General features: G+C 47.5%; 2 protein-coding genes across 4 annotated transcripts in view; one reads left to right on the plus strand and one right to left on the minus strand.

Moving 5' to 3' along the window:
• Rpl28 (ribosomal protein L28) overlaps positions 1 to 21,557 on the plus strand; it is a 249,835-nt gene that overhangs the window by 179,978 nt on the left and 48,300 nt on the right. The window lies entirely within an intron of this gene.
• On the minus strand, positions 64 to 6,573 carry Tmem150b (transmembrane protein 150B). Its single transcript, XM_051162287.1, has 6 exons — positions 6,506 to 6,573; positions 6,147 to 6,206; positions 5,983 to 6,050; positions 5,479 to 5,606; positions 3,181 to 3,367; positions 64 to 482 (listed from the first exon to the last, which is right to left on the minus strand). The coding sequence occupies exons 1-6, from the start codon at positions 6,571 to 6,573 to the stop codon at positions 283 to 285; spliced, it is 711 nt and encodes a 236-aa protein (XP_051018244.1). The 3' UTR covers positions 64 to 282.

Here is a 21,557-nt window from a genome sequence, read left to right on the forward strand (position 1 = left end):
CGTGATCCTGCCTGCGTCCGTGTCTGATTCCGCCGGCAGCAACAACAACAACAACAAAAAAAAATAAATAGCCTTGATCAGGGATACCTGGCTGGCCTTTGCCTCTCAGTTCCTGGGTGCCTCTGATCACGGGGACGGGTGGGTGCCAAGAGTCCACCTCTCTAAGTAGAGAGCACAAGTCCACTTTGCGTGTGTCCATCAGGCTGTCCACCTCAGCCTCCGGTTCACTGTTGGTCCTGTCTCTCTTCCTCTGCCAACAGCACAGGGCCTAGTCAGAGCATCTTAAGACATCTGTATATCCGAAGACACAGGAGGAACCTGTGGGAGGCTGGGGTCCAGTCGAGGCTGTAAGTGCAGAGTGCAGCCACGAAAGCTGGAGAAGTCCACAGCAAAGAGGCCAAAGAGCAAAAAAAGCAACATGGCCACTGCCCACTCACAGATAGCCGATGCAGAACGCAGATGTTGGGAGTGTAGAATGATCACTTCACAGCAGTGTCAAGGGTCACATGGTACATGCTAAAGCCCGGAGGACAGCCCGCCTCACTTGTTCTGGGATAAATGCATCTTCGGTCTATGAGATGCTCTCTTCTCACCCTCATCCCTCCAAAAGGATTCTTGATATTATCCTCAGTCCCCTACAAACCTTGGCCTCTCCCCATCTGTTCCTAGGTTTCTCCTCTCACGTGATTCGGATTAGCACCAGAGTACCAAGCCTCCAAACCCGTCCCCCAATTTGTGCATCCTTCCTGATCCCAGAACAAGTCTCCTTTCCTCCCGACCTGTCTGAGAGAAATACCATTTCGGTACCTACAGATGTACTGCTGCTGGGGTTTTCCTCCCCCTTTGTTTGGGCTTATTTTGAGACAGGCTGCCACAGAGCCCCGGCTTGCCTTGAAATTGATATGTATGCAAAGATGACCTTGAAATCCCAATCCTGTGTTCATCTCCCAAATGTTGGGGTTCTAGGCGTGGGCTACCACATACAAATTATTCAGTGCTGGAGGATAAACCCGGAGCCTCCTGCAAGCTGGGCAAGTGAGCACTCTACGAACTGAGCTACACCCCCAGCCCCAGAGAAGAACCTTCTTCAACATATTCCCAGCCTCCACCAGTCTCAGGCTATTTAATTTCCTTCCTATTTTATGGCCCATAGCCGCCTCCACATTAACTCATTACAGAACTGAATCTCCTTGCCCTAAACCTGTTCCTCTTTCTAAGGGAGCCCACCCTGCCCTCAGATTCAAGTCGACACTTGGGAGTTCCCCAAGCCCCTTGTGCAGCTGGCCACTTTCTGCGCTCTACCCATCACGCCCCTACTGCTTTGACTGGCTCCACGCAACTCCTTAAAACCTTATTTATTTATTTATTTATTTATTTATTTTTGCAAGGTTTGTGGTGCTAATGCAAAGGCAGGGCGTTCTCTGCGAGTCTGAAACCATCGTGGTTTGTAGAGTGAATTCCAGGCCAGCCAGGGTTGCAAAGCGAGACCCAGTCTCCAAAAGGAGAAAACAAGCAAAAACCTTTCTTTCTTTTCTTTCTTTCTTTTTTTTTTGTTTAGTTTGTTTTTGTTTTTTGTTTTTCGAGACAGGATCTCTCTGTGTAGCCTTGGCTGTCCTAGACTTGCTTTGTAGACCAGGCTGGCCTCGAACTCATAGCGACCCACCTGCCTCTGCCTCCCGAGTGCTGGGATGAAAGGCGTGCACCACCACACTTGGCTGCAAAAACTTTCTTGTCAAGCTTGATGGCCTTCCAAAGTCCAGCTCAGAAGGGACAATGCTTTTTCTTGCTGAAACCTCTCATGCTGGTCCCTTTCTCTGGTTTCCTCCTCTCATCACGGTCTATTAACTCACACATCTTTTCATTGATTTCCTCATGCACGTACTGTGTGGACATCAGAGGAGACCTGGGGGAGTAGATTTCACCCTTCCACCACGAAGTTCTCGGTACCATTAGCTGCTTAGCTATTTCCCCTTCTGTGGGTGCTGTTTTGTTTTGTTTCTCAAGACAGGCTTAACAGCATATCTGATTATGCTGGGGCAAATGCTACTTCCTATATAAGCCATTTTAGGTCACTTACACTAACACTCTGGTTCAGGAAAGATGACGATCTGGAGCCCGTCACTAATTCCAGCCAGGACTTCCGCCTTATCCAAGAGACTTTCTCTGTCACAGCCCGCTGCGGCTCTTCATCACCCAGAAAGATCCTTGACATGCCGTGCACAGGAGCTCCCTAGCAGCCAATTATCAACCAACAGAACCTTCTTCTAATGGCTGTTCGCCACATGCTCCATGCCTGGCATGGATCTAAGATTCTCACAGCCAGAGTCCTATTTCTTCCTCACAACCCTGAAGTCGGCTTGTTAGCTACCTGTGTTTTTTTTTTAGGACCATGAAGCAGGGGCTAGCTTAAGGCTCCGCTACCTACATTTAATAAGTGAAGAAACTGAGGCACTTCAGGGTTTTAAGAAACAAGCAAAGGACAGCCAGGCGTTGGTGCTACACGCCTTTAACGCCAGCTAATGCAGAGACAGGAGGATCTCTGTGAGTTCGAGGCCAGCGTAGTCTACAAATTGAGTCCAGGACAGCCAAGGCTACACAAAGAAACCCTGACTCTGGGCTAGAGAGATGGCTTAGTGGTTAAGAGCGCCACCTGCTCTTCCAGAGGTCCTGAGTTCAATTCCCAGAAACCACATGGTGGCTCACAACCATCTATAATGTAATCTGATACCTTCTTCTGCAGATAAAGCACTCATATGCAGTAAATAAAATAAAATAAAAAGAAAGAAACCCTGGCTCCAAACAAAACAAATGAAAGAAGGAAGAAAGGAAAGAATGAATGAACAAAAGAAAGAAAGAAAGAAAGAAACCAGCAAAAGTTCTCCTACATAATAAATGGAGAAAGTGAGGCTCCTGGGCAACCAAGCTGACCTCTAAGGCAGTTCTATCTACTTACGATAGTTTTGTTTTTGAGACAGTCCTACCACATCGCCCAGACTGGCCTTGAACTCATTACCCTCCCTCTGCAGTATGAGCATTACAGGCTTGTGCCATCATGCCTGCTTTCCACTTCCCACTAGGAAGCTGTGGCCCTGGATGGACACTAGGGCCCAGCGACACAAAGGGACATCCAGTGTGGTACACAGCAAGCCCAAAGAGAAGCCACACCCCTCGGAAGGATACTGGCCACGATGAGGATGGTGGATAGGCTGCAGAGGCTCATGCGCAGAAGATTGATCCAGCGGGGTCCAGGTTGGGGCAGGTCCTTCTTCATCCAGCAGGACAGAAACAGCTGTAGCCAGAAGTACAGGTTGCCCAAGATGAAAGCCAGAAAGGCCCCTGCCAGGTGTACAGCCTTCTGGTTCTTCTCCTGGGGGAAGGGAGAAGAATTGAGGAGAAAATTACAGCAAGAGGAGGTGAATGACAAAAAGAAGAGACTTTGAACTAGTCCAAAGGGTGCAACTGAAGACGCAAAAAAACGCGGGGCTAGTGGGGTGGCTCGGCTGGTAAATGCTTTCAGGGACCTACAAAGGAAGAAGAGAAATAGCTCCCAGAAGACGTGCTCTGACCTCCACCCATAAGCTTCAGCCTGCATGTACTTCCTCCTCCCCACAACCCCCCACAAATAGAATCTGCCACTCCTATTACCACCAACTTTCAGACTGATAGGTTATCCCCACCGACAAAATACGCCAACTCAAACCAAATTAGACTATATAAAGGGAGGTTAATGGGGGCAGCTCTCAGGCAGGGTCACTGATGTCACAGGACAAGAAGTTGCTATGCAAAGCGAGACAGAAAATCTTGAGGGGGGGCACATGCAGAGAGAGAGAGGAGAGAAGAGAGAGAGAGAGAGAGAGAGAGAGAGAGAGAGAGAGAGAGAGAGAGAAAGAGAGAGAGAGGGAGAAGAACTTCTGTGGAAAAGGAAGCCATAGCCTTGACTACTCTGGGCTGGAAAGTTCAGGGTCTGTCAACCATTTCCTGGAACAGGTAGGGACTGGTGCATGCTGGGAGAACTGGAAGCCAGGTCCGGTCCGCTTTGGTTAAATGGACACCTCAGGCTCTTGTCTGGCATATAAATCCCAACACAGACTAGGTATCTCGGCCACTGCCAGCTCCACAAAGCAAGCATGTGTAAGTTTTTTTTTCTTTAAGATTTATTTATTGGGGGCTGGAGAGATGGCTCAGTGGTTAAGAGCGCCGCCTGCTCTTCCAAAGGTCCTGAGTTCAATTCCCAGCAACCACATGGTGGCTCACAACCATCTTTAATGTGATCTGGCGCCCTCTTCTGCAAGTACATGCAAGCAGAGTACTGTATACATAATAAGAAATAAATAAATCTTTAAAAAAAAAAAAGATTTATTTATTATTTATACAGTATTCTGCCCGCTCGTGTCCCTGCCCACCACAAGAAGACACCAGATCTCATTACAGGTGGTTGGGAGCCACCATGTGGTTGCTGGAAATTGAACTCGGGACCTTTGGAAGAGCAGACGGTGCTCTTAACCTCTGAGCCATCTCTCCAGCCCCATGTGCAAGTTTTTATGTGTGTATGTGCATGCCACATATCTGGAGGCCAAAAGAGGGTGCTGGATCCACTGAGGCGGAAATTACAAGCGATTATGAGTACCAGAACCAAATTTGGGTCCTTCAAAAAAAGCAACGAGTGTTGCTATTAAGTGGTGCACACCTTTAATTCCACCACTCCAGAGGCAGAGGCAGGCTGATCTTGGTGAGTTCGAGGTCAGCCTGGTCTACAAAGTGAGTTCAGGGCAGCCAGGGCTGTTACACAGAGAACCCTGTCTCGAAAATCAAAAACAAACAAGTGTCCATAAGGAGGGAATATAATAACAATAGCATAGTAGTAGCTTGAGGGGCATAGGAATAAATGATCAAGCAAATAAATTAAGAAAACAACAGTGGAGGCAGTCTGAATATCCTGTGGCCTCACCCACCCCATCTTTCAACACGAGACAGAACATAAAAATACAGTTATAAAATAAACCCGTGAGATTTTTTTTTTCCTATCCTTTGTCCATTCTAAAATTATCTACAGAGTTTCATGAACGCCAGAACTAGAATCTATGAACCTCTGTTCATTTCAGACCACCCACAGACAAACTGATTGCTCTCTAGGGTATAGCCAAGGGGACTATAGAGTTCTGTGGAGATTCTGTATAGAGAGAAGCTCCAACCATTGTACCAATCGCAATAAATTTATGGTTAAATGAGATGGAGAATGGTGGCTACAGTAAGAGTCTCCCAACCTCCGAGGGTTCGACAAGGGTCTGAGGACACAGGGGAGCATAGGAAACTTGCTCCACAGTGCTCTCCACGGTCCAAAAGTAGCAAGAACTACAAATCCCCGAAAGCCTTGCGAGCCGAGTTCACAGAAAGAGCCCTAGAAGCCGAGGAAAACATAAGGGAATTGTAGTCCAGTTTCCAGAGGGCGAGCCCAAGTTGGCTCCCAGAGCACCTTACCTGGAAGTTGCCCACTATGGAGGTTCCCAGGGCACAGAGGATCCCCGACCACAGAATCAGCTGGTTTTGCCACCTTTTGACACCCCAGTCCCGTAGTTGGTGATAACGCACAATGCAGATCCAAACAGCTAGGAGAGGGACATGAGTGACACTCAGTCATCAAAGGCTTCCCACATGAAGGGGGAGGACTTGAAACATAAGAGGCTGGTGTCTGTCGGACATAAGGGTAGGATAAGGGAAGGGGATTTGGCGGTATCGGACTTTGGGGTCTGAGGGAGAAGGGCTGGGGTCTGGACTCCTGAGTCTGAGGGACAGGGCTGGGGGTATGGGCTGCTCTGGATCTGAGAGAGGAGGGCTGTTTCTTGGCTTTTTGTGGGGGCCAGGAGGGTCGCTCTGGGGACGAGTGAGGAGGAGCTATTTCTTCTGACCTGGGGAAGGAAGAGCTTGGAATCTTTTCAGGCAGCTTTGGGCTGGCATTGAAAGGAAAGATCTGGAAGCACTTACCTAAAGCAGCTCCTGTATTGAGGACTTGACCAAAAACGCAGCTCTGAGGAACATAAGACCCGCAGTAACTGCAGAAGAATAACAAGGTCATCCTTTGGCTCTTCCGAGACAAGACCCCTCCATTTACCTCCCCCACCCCCCATCACCTCCTCAGCCATAACAACCTGATAAAGGGGAACCCTTTCTTCAGGTCCACAGTCCCGTTAAACACAGCAATCGCGAAACTGAGATGGGAGGAATACAGGAAGTCAGTAACGGTCTCTAATGGATAGCTTTTCCTTTCTCTTCACCAAACAAAACACTTCAGTGTGTGTTAATGGACTTCTGGCCCTCTTCCATTGTCTCAAACAGGCATCCAAAACCCAGCTATCCTCCCTCGGACCCAAGAATCCAGACACTAGTCCTCCCTCCCTCCGGCCCTGGGGTCCAGTCTCCAGACCTCCGCCTCCCTCAGACCCAGGAGTCCAGATCCCCAGTCCTCCTCCCTCAAACCTAAGCATACTCTGGGGCCTCTGGTACTTACACAATCCAGATGCCAGCGATAGCCCACAAAGCTAGGATGAGTGGCAGAACAGACAAGTAACCCAACATCGCTGGCCTCTGCAGTAGAAGTGGAGAAGCTAGGTCAGCCAGGTCAGAGTGCTTTCATCAGTTATAAGGTGTTGATGACACCTGTTTCTGTAACTGCAGTTCTGGGAAGACTGACTGATGGAGGCCAGCCCTTCCTCAGGGCACTTTTCCCTATCTTTCTCAGCTCTAAGAAAGTGATGTCTGATTTCTCGGTTCTTCACCTCCACCTCCCAGTCTTTGGGTTCCCCTCAGGCCCTCAGTTCTCCAAGTTCTCTCAACTTCCTTGATACATTTTCCAGGTGTGGCAGAAGAAGGCAGGCCTTGACATTCCCACAGAGGCAAAGTCCAAGCTGAGTGTATATGAGATACTGGGCCTTGAGTCTTAATCAGTCACTTTGTGCAGGACACCGAAACTACCACTTCCTGTCTCAGATGCGTAAAGGCGGCACCTTAGCTTCAGGGAGCCCCCAGCTTCCTTCCCACAGCTTTGTGGGTTCAACGGCCAAATTCCCCAGCACTTTATCCTCTCCATAAACTAGATAAAGCCTCCTGAAATACATCCAAGTCACTTCTGGAGTCCAGCCATGTTTTCCCACTGACAAATACAGGTCTCTAAGTTCTAGCCTCTTCTACAGACCAAGCTGAATTTGTGATCTTCCTGTCATGTCTCAGTCTCCTGAGTGGCTAGAATTACGGTTCTGTACCACCAGGCCGGTTGTTGGTTCTGAGTTTCTAATTTCAGTGCTCAGTCGTTGTTCGGGTTGCTTGGTGTGGGATCTTGAGGACCCCATCCCACGTCTTCCCCTCCTTTTTCCTTCTTCTCACCCTTTCTTTTTCTGTTCTGTCAGAGTACCCCAAAAGGGGCAGGGTGTGGGTGAGAAAGGGGATAGCAGGGATGAGATCCCATCTCAAATCCCTGCCCCCACAAGCAGCTACTTATTCTTGTTTTCTGAGGCAGGCTTTTATTACATAGCCTAGACTGTCCTCAAAAACAAAAAACAAGAGCCGGGGCGGTGGTGGCGCACGCCTGTAATCCCAGCACTCGGGAGGCAGAGGCAGGCAGATCGCTGTGAGTTCGAGGCCAGCCTGGTCTACAAAGTGACTCCAGGACAGCCAAGGCTACACAGAGAAACCCTGTCTCGAAAAACCAAAGGGAAAAAAAGAAAAAAAACAAAACAAAACAAGCACACACACACACACAAATAAATAAAACCCAAAAAACACAAAACAACAACAACAACAACAACCCCCCCCCCCTCCCGCCCCTCAAGCTCCAGCCTGGTGTGGTGGCGCAAGGCTTTAATCCCAGCACCCCAGCACTCGGGACGCAGAAGCAGGTGGATCTTTGTGAGTTTGAGGCCAGTCTGGTCTACAAAGCGAGTCCAGGACAGCTAAGGCTACACAGAGAAACTCTATCTCAAAAAACCAAACCATACAAACAAACAAACAAAAAACCACACAAGCTCCTCTTGCCCCAGCCTTCCTAGTGCTGAGACTGAGATGGCTCAGTGGGTAAAAGCACCTGTTACATAAACATGAGGCTCTGGATTTGAATACCCAGCACGTAGCACCCAGTACCCAGCACCTAGCACCCAGCACTCAGGCATGGCTGTGTGTGCCCATAACTGTAGCATTGCGAGTCAGAGGAAAACGGATACTAAGAGCCAGTCTAGCCTAAGGGACAACAGGCTTCTCATCCAATGAAGATGCCCTGACAGTGAAAATGGAAAAGGCAAAGAAGACACCTGACATCTCTTCTAGCGTCAGCTTGCATGGGCTCACATGGTGATTCATGGACACACACACACACACACACACACACACACTGAAGCAATTGTAATGATAAAAATAATAATGGGGACAGTAGCCTCAGAAGAGAAAATTACCAGCTAGCAACTGTAGCATCTGGGAAGAGGGAGAGGGGACAGGCTCACAAAAAGGCCTCGCCAGGCACACCTAGAAAGAAGACGTGTGGGGTTGGAGAGATGGCTCAGAGGTTAAGAACACTGTCTCCTCTTCCAGAGGTCCGGAGTTCAATTTCCAGCAACCACATGGTGGCTGGAGGAGTGCATGCAGGCAGAGCACTGTGTAAATAATAAATAAGTAAATAAATCTTAAGAAAGTCAGAAGATGTGTGAGAATTTGCAGAGTGCACAAAGGCTTCTGCAGAGTTGAGGCCATCCTGAAACCTGGCATGTGGAAGTGCATGCTATGCCTCTGTCAGGTCTGAGGGGAGCAGGCTATAGAAGACCCAATGTTCCCAGATGCCACGAAGGCTTGGAGTGGTTCTGTGGGTAGTGGGAAATTTTGTGAGGTCTTGGGACCAGGTGGAGTAAGAGGAAAAGATACTGAAAAGAGGAGACAGGAAATGGATAATAAAGCCTGGGTGTGGCAGGCATGGTGACACATGCCTTTAATCTCAGCACTTAGGAAAATCACACAGGTAGATTCCTGTGAATTTTTTGTTTTATTTTTTGTTTGTTTTTGATACAAGGTTTCTCTATGTAGCCTTGGCTGTCTTGGACTGGCTTTGTAGACCAGGCTGGCATCGAACTCACAGCGAGCCACCTGCCTCTGCCTCCCAAGTGCTGGGATTAAAGGCGTGCGCCACCAGCCATGGGTCTCTGTGAATTTGAGGCAAGCCTAGTCAATGAGTTCCAGACCAGCCAGGGCTGCATGGTGAGACCAAATAAACACACACACATACACACACACACACACACACACACACACACTCAGAGAGAGAGAGAGGGAGAAGAAGAAGAAGGAAGAGGAGGAGAAGAGAGAAACTGATAGACACACAGAGAAAAACAGACAAGACACACACACACACACACAGAGGCAGACAGACACACAGAAACAGACAAACACATACACAGGCACATACACAGACAAACAGACAGACCCATACACAGAGATAGACAAAGAGAGATAGACAGATATATACACACAGAGAGAAAGAGACAGACAGACACACACATACACAGAGACAGACAGGCACAGAGAGAAACAGACAGATACACACAGAAAGACAGACACATACACAGAGACAGATAGACAAAGAGAGAGAGAGAGAGAAAGAGAGACAGAGAGAAACACACACACACACACACACACACACACACACACACACACACTGGATGTCAACTATAATGTATGCCTGTCATCTAAGCCCCAATGCCTCCCCAGTGCTGGGCAGGGTTGCTGCAAGTGTAAGGCTAGGTTAGTGTATAAAGAAAGTTCGAGGCTTGTCACAGCTATGCTGGGAGACTGTATCAAAACACAAGATCACAAATAAACCAGGCTAATGATGTAGCTCCCCATTGGTAGGGTGCTTGCCTAGCATTCATAAAGCCCTGGTTTCGATCTCCAGCACCATGCTTTCCACATGCTATTGCACACCTGGGGAGGGGGGTAGCATGAGGACCAGAAGTTCAAGGCCGTTCTCAGCTACACAGGGAATCTGAGTCCATCCTGGGATTCATGAGACTTTGTCTCAACAGCATGGAGGAGGGAGAGAACAGGAGTGAGAGAACCATTATATGTGCTTACGATGTCTCTGGGTCTAGTCTGTCTCTTCCTCCCCCACCTCTCTCTTTCTCTGGTTTCAAGATCTTACGATGTGGCCCAGGCTGGCCTCACACTTACATCTATCCTCCTGCCTCATCTTCCCAGGGATTACAGGCATGCACCACACCCAGGGAATGCTTAATTTCTTGACTCACTTCTGTATGACTCAGAGAGAGAGAGAGAGACAGACAGACAGACAGACAGAGACAGAGACACAGAGAGAGACAGAGACAGAGAGAGAGAGACAGAGACACACACACACACACACACACAGAGAGAGAGAGAGAGAGAGAGAGAGAGAGAGAGAGAGAGGGAGGGAGGGAGGGAGGGAGGGAGGGAGCCTAGTGATCCTGAGGACAGAATACCTGCAATTATCTCAAACTGCATAGATTCAGGAGATTGTGGAAGGGCAGCCAGCGACTGTACTGGTAGAGTGCTTGCCCGGCACGGGCCCTGGGTTCTGCTCTAAAGCCAAAAGGGAAAACGACTGTGACCCTAAAAATCTTGAGATTTTTAGCTCAAAAAGGCTTGACTTCTGATGTCAGCTCTAATACAAAAACAGTAGGAGTGGTCATCTGTGCTTACCACAAGAAAGACTAGAGATAAAACCAATTGGGCTGAACAGTTCTGGAGATCTAGAGCCTGAGGGATCTCATTAGGCTAAAGCACAGTGTTGGCTGGATCGGCTCCACTCCAGAGGTTCCAGACCAGAATCCATTTGATGACTTCGTTGTTGCTGCTGTTTTCCGAGACGGGGTGTAACAGCCTTGGCTATCCTGGAATCAGTTTGTAGACCAGGCTGGCCTGGAACTCACAGCAATCTGCCCATCTCTGCTTCCTGGCCACTTGATGACATTTCAGAAGTTACATTTTTATTTATGCCTCGTGTGTGTGTGTGTGTGTGTGTGTGTGTGTGTGTGTGTGTGTGTATGTGTGTGTGTGTATGTGTGTGTGTGTATGTGTGTGTGTGTATGCCACATTGTGCCTGAAAAGATCAGGAATCAGTGTTCTTCTTCTCCCATGTAGGTAGGTTCTAGAGACTGAACACAGGCCGGCAGGTTTGGCAGCAAACATCTTTAACCCTTGAGGCACGCTGAGCCTGAGCCTTCCTCGCTCACGTGGCCCTGTTACCAAAATGACTGAATTTCTTCTCTTCCTGAATGCTCAGGTCGCAGGTATTCCTTATCTCTGTGAGGCCCCTGACCTCTCCCTCGATCCCTGACTCCTTCCCTCCCTCCCTGCTTCTGACCCTTGGGGCTGCTGGACTCAGCTGGTACGTGAGGGCCTGAGTTTGATCTCTTATGCCTACGTTAAAAAATAAATAGGGCTGGAGAGATGGCCTAGGAGTTAAGAGCACTTGCTGTTCTTTTTTCTTTTTCTTTGGTTTTTCGAGACAAGGTTTCTCTGTGTAGCCTTGACTATCCTGGACTCATTTTGTAGACCAGGCTGGCCTCGAACTCAGAGATCCACCTGCCTCTGCTTCCCAAGTGCTGGGATTAAGGGCCTATGCCACCACGCCCGGCTCAGCACTTGCTCTTCTTACAGAGGACCTGTGTTCCCAGTACCTGCACAACAGCCAACACCGTCCTCTGGCCTCCTCTGAAATATGCACACACACAAGGTATACTTACATACATACATACATACATACATACATGCAAGCTAAACACTTGTACACATAAATAAAATAAAATAAATAAGATAGCTGGGCAGGGGTGGTGCATGTCTTTAATCCCAGCGCTCATGAGGCAGAGGAAGGCAGATTTCTGAGGCCAGGCTGGCCTAGAACTATACAGAGAAACCCTGTCTTAAAAAAACAAGTCATGGTGGCACGTGCCTTTAATCCCAGCACTCGGGAGGAAGAGGCAGGCAGATCTCTATGGGTTTGAGGCCAGCCTGGTCTACAGAGTGAGTTCCAGGACAGCCAGAGCGTCACAGAGAAACCCTGTCTCAAAAAACCCAAAACAAACAAAAGAAGAAAAGAAAAACAAAACAACAACCAAAAACTAAAAGAAAAAAAGAGAGAGGTTTAAGGGCACTAGCTGCTCTTGCAGAGGACCCTGACTTAATTCTCAGCACCCACATACAGTGGCTCACAACTGTCTGTGTTGAAAAACCAAAAAAGAAAGAAAAAAGAAAAGAAAAACCAAGCAAAAGTCAACTGAACCTTTTCACGTCCACTCCTTTCTCTCTCTCTCTCTCTCTCTCTCTCTCTCTCTCTCTCTCTCTCTCTCTCTCTCTCTCTCTCCTTTTATTTCCACCCTCCGCACTTTCGGCAGTTCTAGGTATTAACCTCTTCTTCTTCTTCTTCTTCTTCTTCTTCTTCTTCTTCCTTCCTTCCTTCCTTCCTTCCTTCCTTCCTTTCTTCTTACATTTTACCTTGAGATTATCCTGCCTCAGTGCCCCAAATCCAGGAATCACAGATATTAGCTACCATACCCAGCTTCTAGGATTTGTGTGTGTGTGTGGGGGGGTTGTTTTGTTTTTGGTTTTTTTTGTTTTTTGTTTTGTTTTGTTTTTTCAAGACAGGGTTTTTCTATGTAGCCTTAGCTGTCCTGGACTCGCTTTGTAGACCAGGTTGGTCTCGAACTCACTGCGATCCACCTGCCTCTGCCTCCCAAGTGCTCAGATTAAAGGTGTGAGCCACCACCGCCCAGCCTGGATGTTTCTTAATTTGATAGGTTCATAGCTTTAGAGAAAGGCCGGGAGTATCTTCTTACTCTCGCCCTCTGTCTGCCTGGTTTGCAGGGATTAGTTTGGATTGTTGCATCTCAATACACCTGATCAACTGTACTTCCTGCCGTTCTGAGAGCCTCTGCATCCATCTTGCACCATCAACACCATCCTGTGGCCCACTCTTATATGTTCCCCAAACCCTGGCTTTGTGCAGTTAGTAACTGTAGCCCAGGAAAGCAGATGGCTGTGTGACTTGGTTCTTGCAGACAAGAGATTAATGCATGAGAGGGGAAAAGAGAAAAGGGGGGGGGGGCTGAGAAAAAGAGCAGGGAAGATGAGAGTCGGTGGTGTAGGCGGACCTGACTCTGGGGAGAGAGGCAGAGAGAACCTTGGATCCTAGAGAGCTGACACCCCAGGTCTGAGAGAACATGATAATCCCGGTGGATGACGTGGCACAGAGATTTCCCATAGGCAAATACGTGGAGCTAGGAAGCAGGTGAGAGGTGGCATGGGGTGGGAGGAGAGGAGCAAGATAGAAATTGCCTAATGGGTTCAAGCTTTCCTTTGGGAGTGATAAGAATGCTTTAGAACCAGTTAGAGGTGACAGCTGTATTGTCACCGGACTGTGCCTTTTGTTTACAGTTTGGTTTCTCACTTAAGCCATCTCCACACTGATTAACAGAAGGAAAGGAGGAAAATGACCCCAATTTGTTTTGTGTTGTATTTATTCCGTGTGTGTTTGTGTATGTGTGTGTGTGTGTATAACGTGCACGCACAAACCCTTCTCTTTGTGCATGCGTGTGGGCATGCTGGGATCACTGTGTGTTTATGAAGCCCAGAAGAGCAGGTGCCTGCCTGCAGATAACAGCAGTCATTCAATTTAGTATTTTCTTTCTTTTTTTTTTTTTCTTTTTTTTTTTTTGGTTTTCCTAGATAGGGTTTCTCTGTGTAGCCTTGGCTGTCCCTGGACTCGCTTTGTAGACCAGGCTGGCCTCGATCTCACAGCGATCCGCCTGCCTCTGCCTCCCGAGTGCTGGGATTACAGGCGTGCGCCACCACGCCCAGCAGTATTTTCTTTCTTATTTCTTACATGGTTGATATTATTTCACCACCCAGCAAATCGTTAAGAGAAAATACCGTGCTCGTTTATTTTGTGTACGTGTGCCCAGGTTTGGTTGCAAGGGCTGTCTCACCAGGCCCAGCAAATCAAGTTTTTATTAAATGAAGTGATGGGCACTCACAACCCCAGCACTGGGGGGAGGCAGAGGTTAAGAGGGGACAATTCAAAGGCAGCTTGTGTACAAATTGGAGGACAACCCTGGTGACAGGAGACGTTATCTCAACCAAACAAACCAAAAAAAAAAAAAAAAAAAAGCCAGCTTCAGCTTTTATAATGGAGGCTTACCAGATTGTTACAAACTGAACTGATGAGAGCACAGATATGGATGAGGTCACAAAAGTCATGGGAGACAAACAGCCCGAGACTGGAGAGACGGGAGAGGACCGAGAAACCGCTCCTTGTTAGAAAGTCAGATTTTAATCTAGGAATGTGTTGATAATTAGAGCAACATCAGACCTAAGGAGTGCTCAGCATCTCCCAAGTTTACACCTTTGAGAGGGCATTTGCTGCTTCCAGGAAAGCCAAAGCCACACAGAGAAACCTTGTCTTGGGGGCAAAAAAAAAAAAAAAAAAGGAATTTGTGGTCCTGGCTTTGTTTTGAGGAAATGATTTGGACATAGGTTCAAGCCAACAGAAAATTTTTTATTTATTTACTAAAAAAAAAAAAAATTTATATGCATTGGTGTTTGGCCTGTATGTGTGGCTGTGTGAGGGTGTCTGATCCCCTGGAACTGGAGTTACAGACACTTGGGAGCTGCCATGTGGGTGCTGGGACTTGAACCCGGGTACTCTGGAAGAACAGCCAGTGCTGTTAATCGCTGACCCATCTCTATAGGCCCTAGAAAGTCTTTATTAGCTGGCCAGGAACACACTGTGTGTTTCAGATCGTAGTGTATCTATCCCCCAAGCTGTTCTCAGGGTGAGCTTTCAAGCGCAAAAAAAAAAAAAAACCAAAACAAAAAAACAACATGTTCTGGGTTGACATACTTCAGTTAACAAGCACGGTTAGCCCGAAACAGAATTACAAGTAGAGATTTTCCCAGAACTATGAACTTTGATGCATTTTAGATCTTTGTTCTTGGTTTGGCAGGTGGTGCTGTCTACTTGCTGGGTTCCAAAGCCTGAACGGTACTTCTTCCATCATGGTGTCAGTTGTGCTAAGGTCTGGGGTCTATACTAAGGTCTGAGGGCCCGTTACAGCTTACCTCTGCTTTTGGTGCAGAGGTGCAAGCCTGTGATCGCAGAATGCTGGAGTTGAGGCAGGAGGATCTTTTGACTTTAAGGACAGCCCAAGCTCCATAGTGACTTCCAGGCCACCTCCAGCTACAAGAAACCCTCTCTCGGAAACACAAAAAGCAACTAGCTGGCTGGTAGGGGCCTTTCTCCCAGCTTTTGAGAGGCAGAGGCAGGCAGATCTCTAAGTTGGAGGTCAGCCTGGTCTACAGAATGAGTTCCAAGGGCAGCCAGGGCTACATACACACACACAGAGAGAGAGAGAGAGAGAGAGAGAGAGAGAGAGAGAGAGAGAGAGAGAGAGAGAGAGAGAGAGAGAGACCCGGTCTCCAACAAGAGCTCCAGGGATATTATTCAGTTGGCAAAATTCTTCCTACACAGCACCAAATAAACTAGGCGTGGTCTCTGAAAACAGAGCTGAAAGATCGTGAATTCAATGTCATAGAGACCAGTCTTGACTACATGAGATACTGTCACAACTTCTCAAAGGAGTACACCTGGGCTGCTCCTGGTGGCTGAGGGCAAAAGGCCTCTTTTTCTTCCAATGTGAAGATCAAACCACAGGCCTCACCCATGCTGCATTTTCTGTAGCCACAGGCTGTGCACCCTCGTCCTGGAATGTACTTCAACAGTCTGGAAGTGACTTTAGGATTTAGTCCTCCCCTCTTTTACTTTCTTCTTAAATATATTTTTTTATTAGTTGCTTGAAAAACCTCATACAATGTAGTCTTTAAATTATTTTTAATTGGCCTGGAGAGATGGCTCAGAGGTTAAGAGCACTGGCTGCTCTTCCAAAGGTCCTGAGTTCAATTCCCAGCAACCACATGGTGGCTCACACCCATCTATAATGAGATCTGGCGCCCTCTGCTGGTGTGCAGGTGTACATGCAGGCAAGAACACTATATACATAACCAATAAATAAATCTTCAAAAAAAATTTATTTTTAATTTAGGCAGAGGCAGGCGGATCGCTGTGAGTTCGAGGCCAGCCTGGTCTACAAAGCGAGTCCAGGATGGCCAAGGCTACATGGAGAAACTCTGTCTCAAAAAAACCAAAAAAAAAAAAAAAATTTTTTTTAAATTTATGTGGTTTGCCTATGTTTGTATGTGCATCATATGTGCGCTTGGTGCCTGTATGTATGTGTGCCCGTAGAGACCAGAAGGTGGCATTGGATCCCCTAGAGCTGTAGTTACAGACCATTGTGAGTTGCACTTGGATCTAAAACACGAACCTGGGTCCTCAGGCTTTTTATCCACTGAGAAATGTTACTGGTCCTATTGTTGTTGAGATTTTGTTTTTGGTTTTGTTTTGTTGTTTTTTTCTTTTTTGGGGGGGGCTGGAGTTCGAGACAGGGTTTCTCTGTGTAGCCTTGGCTGCCCTGGACTCACTTTGTAGACCAGGCTGGCCTCAAACTCACAGTGATCCACCTTCTCTGCCTCCCGAGTGCTGGGATTAAAGGTGTGCACCACCACTGCTGGTGAGGTATTTCTTTTCCTTTCTTTCTTTCTTTTTTAGAATGATTTTTTAAAACTTATTGTTATGTATACAGTGCTCTGCCTTCACTATACACCTGCATATCGGAAGAGGGCATCAGATCAGCTGGGCGTGTTGGCACACGCTTTTAATCCAAGCACTCGGGAGGCAGAGGCAGGCAGACCTTTGTGAGTTTGAGGCCAGACTGGTCTACAGAGTGAGTCCAGGACAGCCAAGGCTACGCAGAGAGACCCTGTCTCGAAAAATCCAAATAAATAAATAAATAAATAAATAAAAATTTAAAAAAGTATGGTTAATCTATGCTATATGGCTAAAGTCCACTTATAAGTGAGTATTTACCATGTGTGTCTTTCTGGGTCAGGGTTACCTCAGGATGATCTTTTTTAGTTCCATCCATTTGCCTGGGGAAGCGGAGGGTGAGGTGGGGGGTAATGGTGAGGAGGATAGAGAGCCAGCAGAGAAAAGAGAAGCCTTGGGCGGGGCTTTCTCTGTGATAAGCCGTAGACCTTATGACAACCAAGGACTGTGCATGGACTGAGCCGAGGCCCCCTGCATAGATGTAACTGATGGGCAGCTTGGTCCTCATATGGGTCCCCTGGTCAGGGGAATGGGGGCTGCCTCTGACATGGACTCTGTTGCCCGCTTTTCCATCACTTTCCCCTGGCAGTACTACCTTGCCAGGCCACAGGGGAGGAGGATGTGCTCAGTACTGATGTGACTTGATATGTTGGGGTGGGTGGGTGAGGGGGGCTCCCCTTCTCTTAGGAGTATGAGAGGGGGAAATAGGGGAAACAGAGAGAGGGTGGGACCAGGAGTAGAGCAAGGAGGGGGGCTATGACTGGGATGCTAAGTGAATAATTATTAAAACAAAATAAAACCTTTTGGGTTTTTGTTTGTTTGGAGAGAGGGTTTCTCTGGGTAGCCCTGGCTTTCCTGAAACTCCCTCTGTAGACCAGGCTGGCCTCGAACTCAGAGATCTGCCTGCCTCTGCCTCCTCCTGAGGGCTGGGATTAAAGGTGTTATGCCACACCTGGCTTAAATTTTTTTTCTAAGATTTATTTATTTATTATTATGTATACAGTGTTCTGTCTGCATGTATACCTGCACTCCAGAAGAGGGCATCAGATTACATTATAGATGGTTGTGAGCCACCATGTGGTTGCCGGGAATTGAACTCAGGACCTTTAGAAGAGCAGGCTGTCCTCTTAACCACTGAGCCATATCTCCAGCCCCCCTCTCCCCCCCAGCTTAAATTTTTATTATTGTGTGGGCATGGCATATGTGTATGGTCACAGGCTTTTATTTTGTTGACCTAAGCAATAAAATTACTATTATTGTATGTAGGAACAAGCTCTGAAGAACTTTGTGGAAATGGTTGTCTCCTTCCACTTTTACATGGGTTCTGCGGGGGGGGGGGGGGGGCGCAGGGGGGGCGGGAATGTCCAACTCAGGCCTTCAGGCTTGCAAACTGAGCCATCTTATTGGCCCTTTCAAAGATTTTGTTGTTGTTGTTTTGAGCCAGACGTGGGTGCACACGCCTTTGATCCCAGCACTTGGGAGGCAGAGGCAGGTGGATCTCTCTGAGTTGAGTCCAACCTGGTCTACAGAGAGAAACCAGCATAGGCTTTTGTTTTGTTTTTCGAGACAGGGTTTCTCTGTGTAGCCTTGGCTGTCCTGGGCTCGCTTTGTAGACCAGGCTGGCTCAAACTCATAGAGATCCACCTGCCTCTGCCTCCCAGAGTGCTGGGATTACAGGCATGAACCACCATGTCCAGCTTTCTAAATGCTTTTTAAGAATTACATTTACAGCTGGACGTGGTGGCGCACGCCTTTAATCCCAGCACTCGGGAGGCAGAGGCAGGCGGATCGCTGTGAGTTCAAAGCCAGCCTGGTCTACAAAGTGAGTCCAGGATGGCCAAGGCTACCACAGAGAAACCCTGTCTCAAAAAAAACAAAAAAACAAAACAAAAAAAAAAAAAAAGAAAAACAAAAAAAAAAAAAAGAAAAAGAAAGAAAAAAAGAATTACATTTACATAGCCGGGCGTGGTGGCGCACGCCTTTAATCCCAGCACTCGGGAGGCAGAGGCAGGCGGATCACTGTGAGTTCGAGGCCAGCCTGGTCTACAAAGCGAGTCCAGGACAGCCAAAGCTAACACAGAGAGACCCTGTCTTGAAAAAAAAAAAAAAAAAAAGAAGAAGAATTACATTTACTGGCCAGGTGTGATGGCATGCACCTGTATTCCCAGCACTCTGGAGGCAGAGGTAGGCAGATCCGATCACTGTGAGTTCGAGGCCAGCCTGGCTTACAAAGTGAGTCCAGGACAGCCGAGGCTACACAGAGAAACCCTGTCTTGAGAAACCAAAATTACATTTACTTATTCAGGAGGAGGGGGGAGTGTGTGAAACTCAAGAGGACAATTCTCAGAAGTGTTCTCCTCCTCTGTGACCCGGCAGGGATCCAACTCAGGCCATCAGGCTTAGAACCAAGCACCTTTACCCACAGAACCATTTCTCTTTCTCTGGGGTCTAATTTCATTCTCTCCCTCGTGAAAATCAAGTTTTCCCAACACAATTTGTTGGCAACTCTGTCTCTTCTCTAATGTAAACTCCTGACAACTCTGTCAAAAATCAGATGGCCAGGGACCGGAAGCCGCCTTGATCTGATGAGCCACGCCCCCCTATCTTGTTTATGGGAGAGAGTCTCTCCAGCTTGAGCCTCGGCCTTGTGAATTTGGGAGACTCTAGCTAGCCAGCTCGCTCAGAAATCCCATCTGCAGTTCCTGAGCCCCGGATTTGCCCAAAAATGTACACAGGTGCTAGAAACCCGAACTCTGTGGTCTTCGCTCTTGCAGGGTGAGTGCTCGACCTCAGTGCTTGCTTTGTGAGTGAGGAGCATGGAGCAACATAGATTTCTGTGCAGGCTGTTGTAAGATAAAATAATGTTTTGTTTTGTTTTTTCTATACGCCTGTAGTAGCCCCCATGGCAGAGACCTGTTACATGTATTAATAAGCTTTAAAGCACCACAGCGGGGCAGATACTGACCTGTTCTAGCCTGTCTATACTAGCCTGGCTACTTCCCAGCCCCATGCCCCGTGTTACCTGCCATCTCAGTCTCGCCTTGGGTGATTCTGTTCCATCTTTGAGCTCCTGGCGATCTCCTCCTCTCTCTATTACTCTTCCCTTTCTGGCCCCTCCCCGAGACCCCCCTGACTGGGATCGGAAGCGGAACCTCTTCTTCTCTCTGCCCAGCTATTGGCTGTTCAGCTTCTTATTAGCCAAATCAGGGACGACGGAGAGCAATTTTTACACAACATTGAGACAGGAAATCCTTCATAGAAATGACGATGCCCATGTCCGGACTGGGCGCAGAAATCAGCATCTGAATACACAGTGCAAGACCACTCTGCCCCCCCCCCCACCCAAACAGGTTGAATTATAGGTCTTCTAGGTGGATACATGGTCATTGATGCACCTGTCTCCACTGTCTGTGGCGTTGTTTTGTGGTATTGTACTGCAGCCTGTCTGTCAGTCCTTCACGTGACAGGCATCAGGGGGCAATTCAGGGTTCTCAGTTGTTATAGAAAGCGTTCTCCAGCCGGGCGTGGTGGCCCACACCTTTAATCCCAGCACTCAGGAGGCAGAGGCAGGCAGCTCTCTGTGAGTTTGAGGCTAGACTGGCCTACAAAGCGAGTCTAGGACAGCTAGGGCTACATAGACTCAGAAAACCAAAAAAGGGAAAAAAAAAAAAAAAAGAAAGAAAGAAAGAAAGAAAGAAAGAAAAGAAAAAAAGAAAAGAAAAGAAAAGAAGGGGCTGGAGAGATGGCTCAGTGGTTAAGAGGGCCACCTGTTCTTCTAAAAGTCCTGAGTTCAATTCCCAGCAACCACATGGTGGCTCACAACCATCTGTAATGAGATCTGGTGCCCTCTTCTGGCCTGCAGGTGTACATGCAGGCAGAACACAGTATACATAATAATAAATAAATAAATCTTAAAAAAAAAAAAAAAGCCGGGCGGTGGTGGCGCACGCCTTTAATCCCAGCACTCGGGAGGCAGAGGCAGGAGGATCGCTGTGAGTTCGAGGCCAGCCTGGTCTACAAAGTGACTCCAGGATGGCCAAGGCTACACAGAGAAACCCTGTCTCGAAAAACTAAAAAAAAAAAAAAAAAAAAAAAAAAAAAAAAAAGTAAAAGAAAGAAAGCAAGCATTCTTTTATTTATTTATTTGTTTGTTTATTTATTTATTTTGGAGCCATCATAATTTCTCCAGGGTGTTGGTCTCATATATGAAGACTGTACTTTGAAGAGTCACACTTATTTTGTTGTTTTTGTTTTGGGGGAGGTGTTTGTTTGTTTTCATTTTTAGTTTCTTTTTTGTTTATTTTTATTTTATTTATTTATTTATTTATTTATTTTTTGGAGACAAGGTTTCTCTGGGTAGCCTTGGCTGTCCTGGAACTCTCTTTGTAGACCAGGATGGCCTCGAACTCACAGCGATCTACCTGCTTCTGCCTCCCAAGTGCTGGGATTAAAGGCATTCACCACCACACCCGGCTCTATCCATTTGTTTTCAAAAAGTTTTTTTTTTTTAATTAATTAAGTTTTTGACACAAGGTCTTCTGTGGCCCAGGCTGGCCCTATGGTCCTCCAGCTTTCACCTCCCAAGTGCTACGGTTGTGGGATATACCATTATCCCTGGCTCTGGCTGTCACTCTCTCCTAGGCTGATAACCAGAGAAGTTACAGCAGGGGTCACCTCAGGAAGGTGTAGTTATTTTTACCTGGAGAGGTACTTAGGTTAGGGAGGTGTCTTGGAGCTTAGGAAGGATGTGGGTGGTAAAGCATGGACCGCAGAAGCTTTAAAGTGTCCCAGTACATGATGTTTGCTTTCTAGATAGAACCATGGAGGTGGGAGA

The sequence above is a fragment of the Acomys russatus genome, chromosome 19, assembly GCF_903995435.1.
Source record: "Acomys russatus chromosome 19, mAcoRus1.1, whole genome shotgun sequence".
NCBI lineage: Eukaryota > Metazoa > Chordata > Mammalia > Rodentia > Muridae > Acomys > Acomys russatus.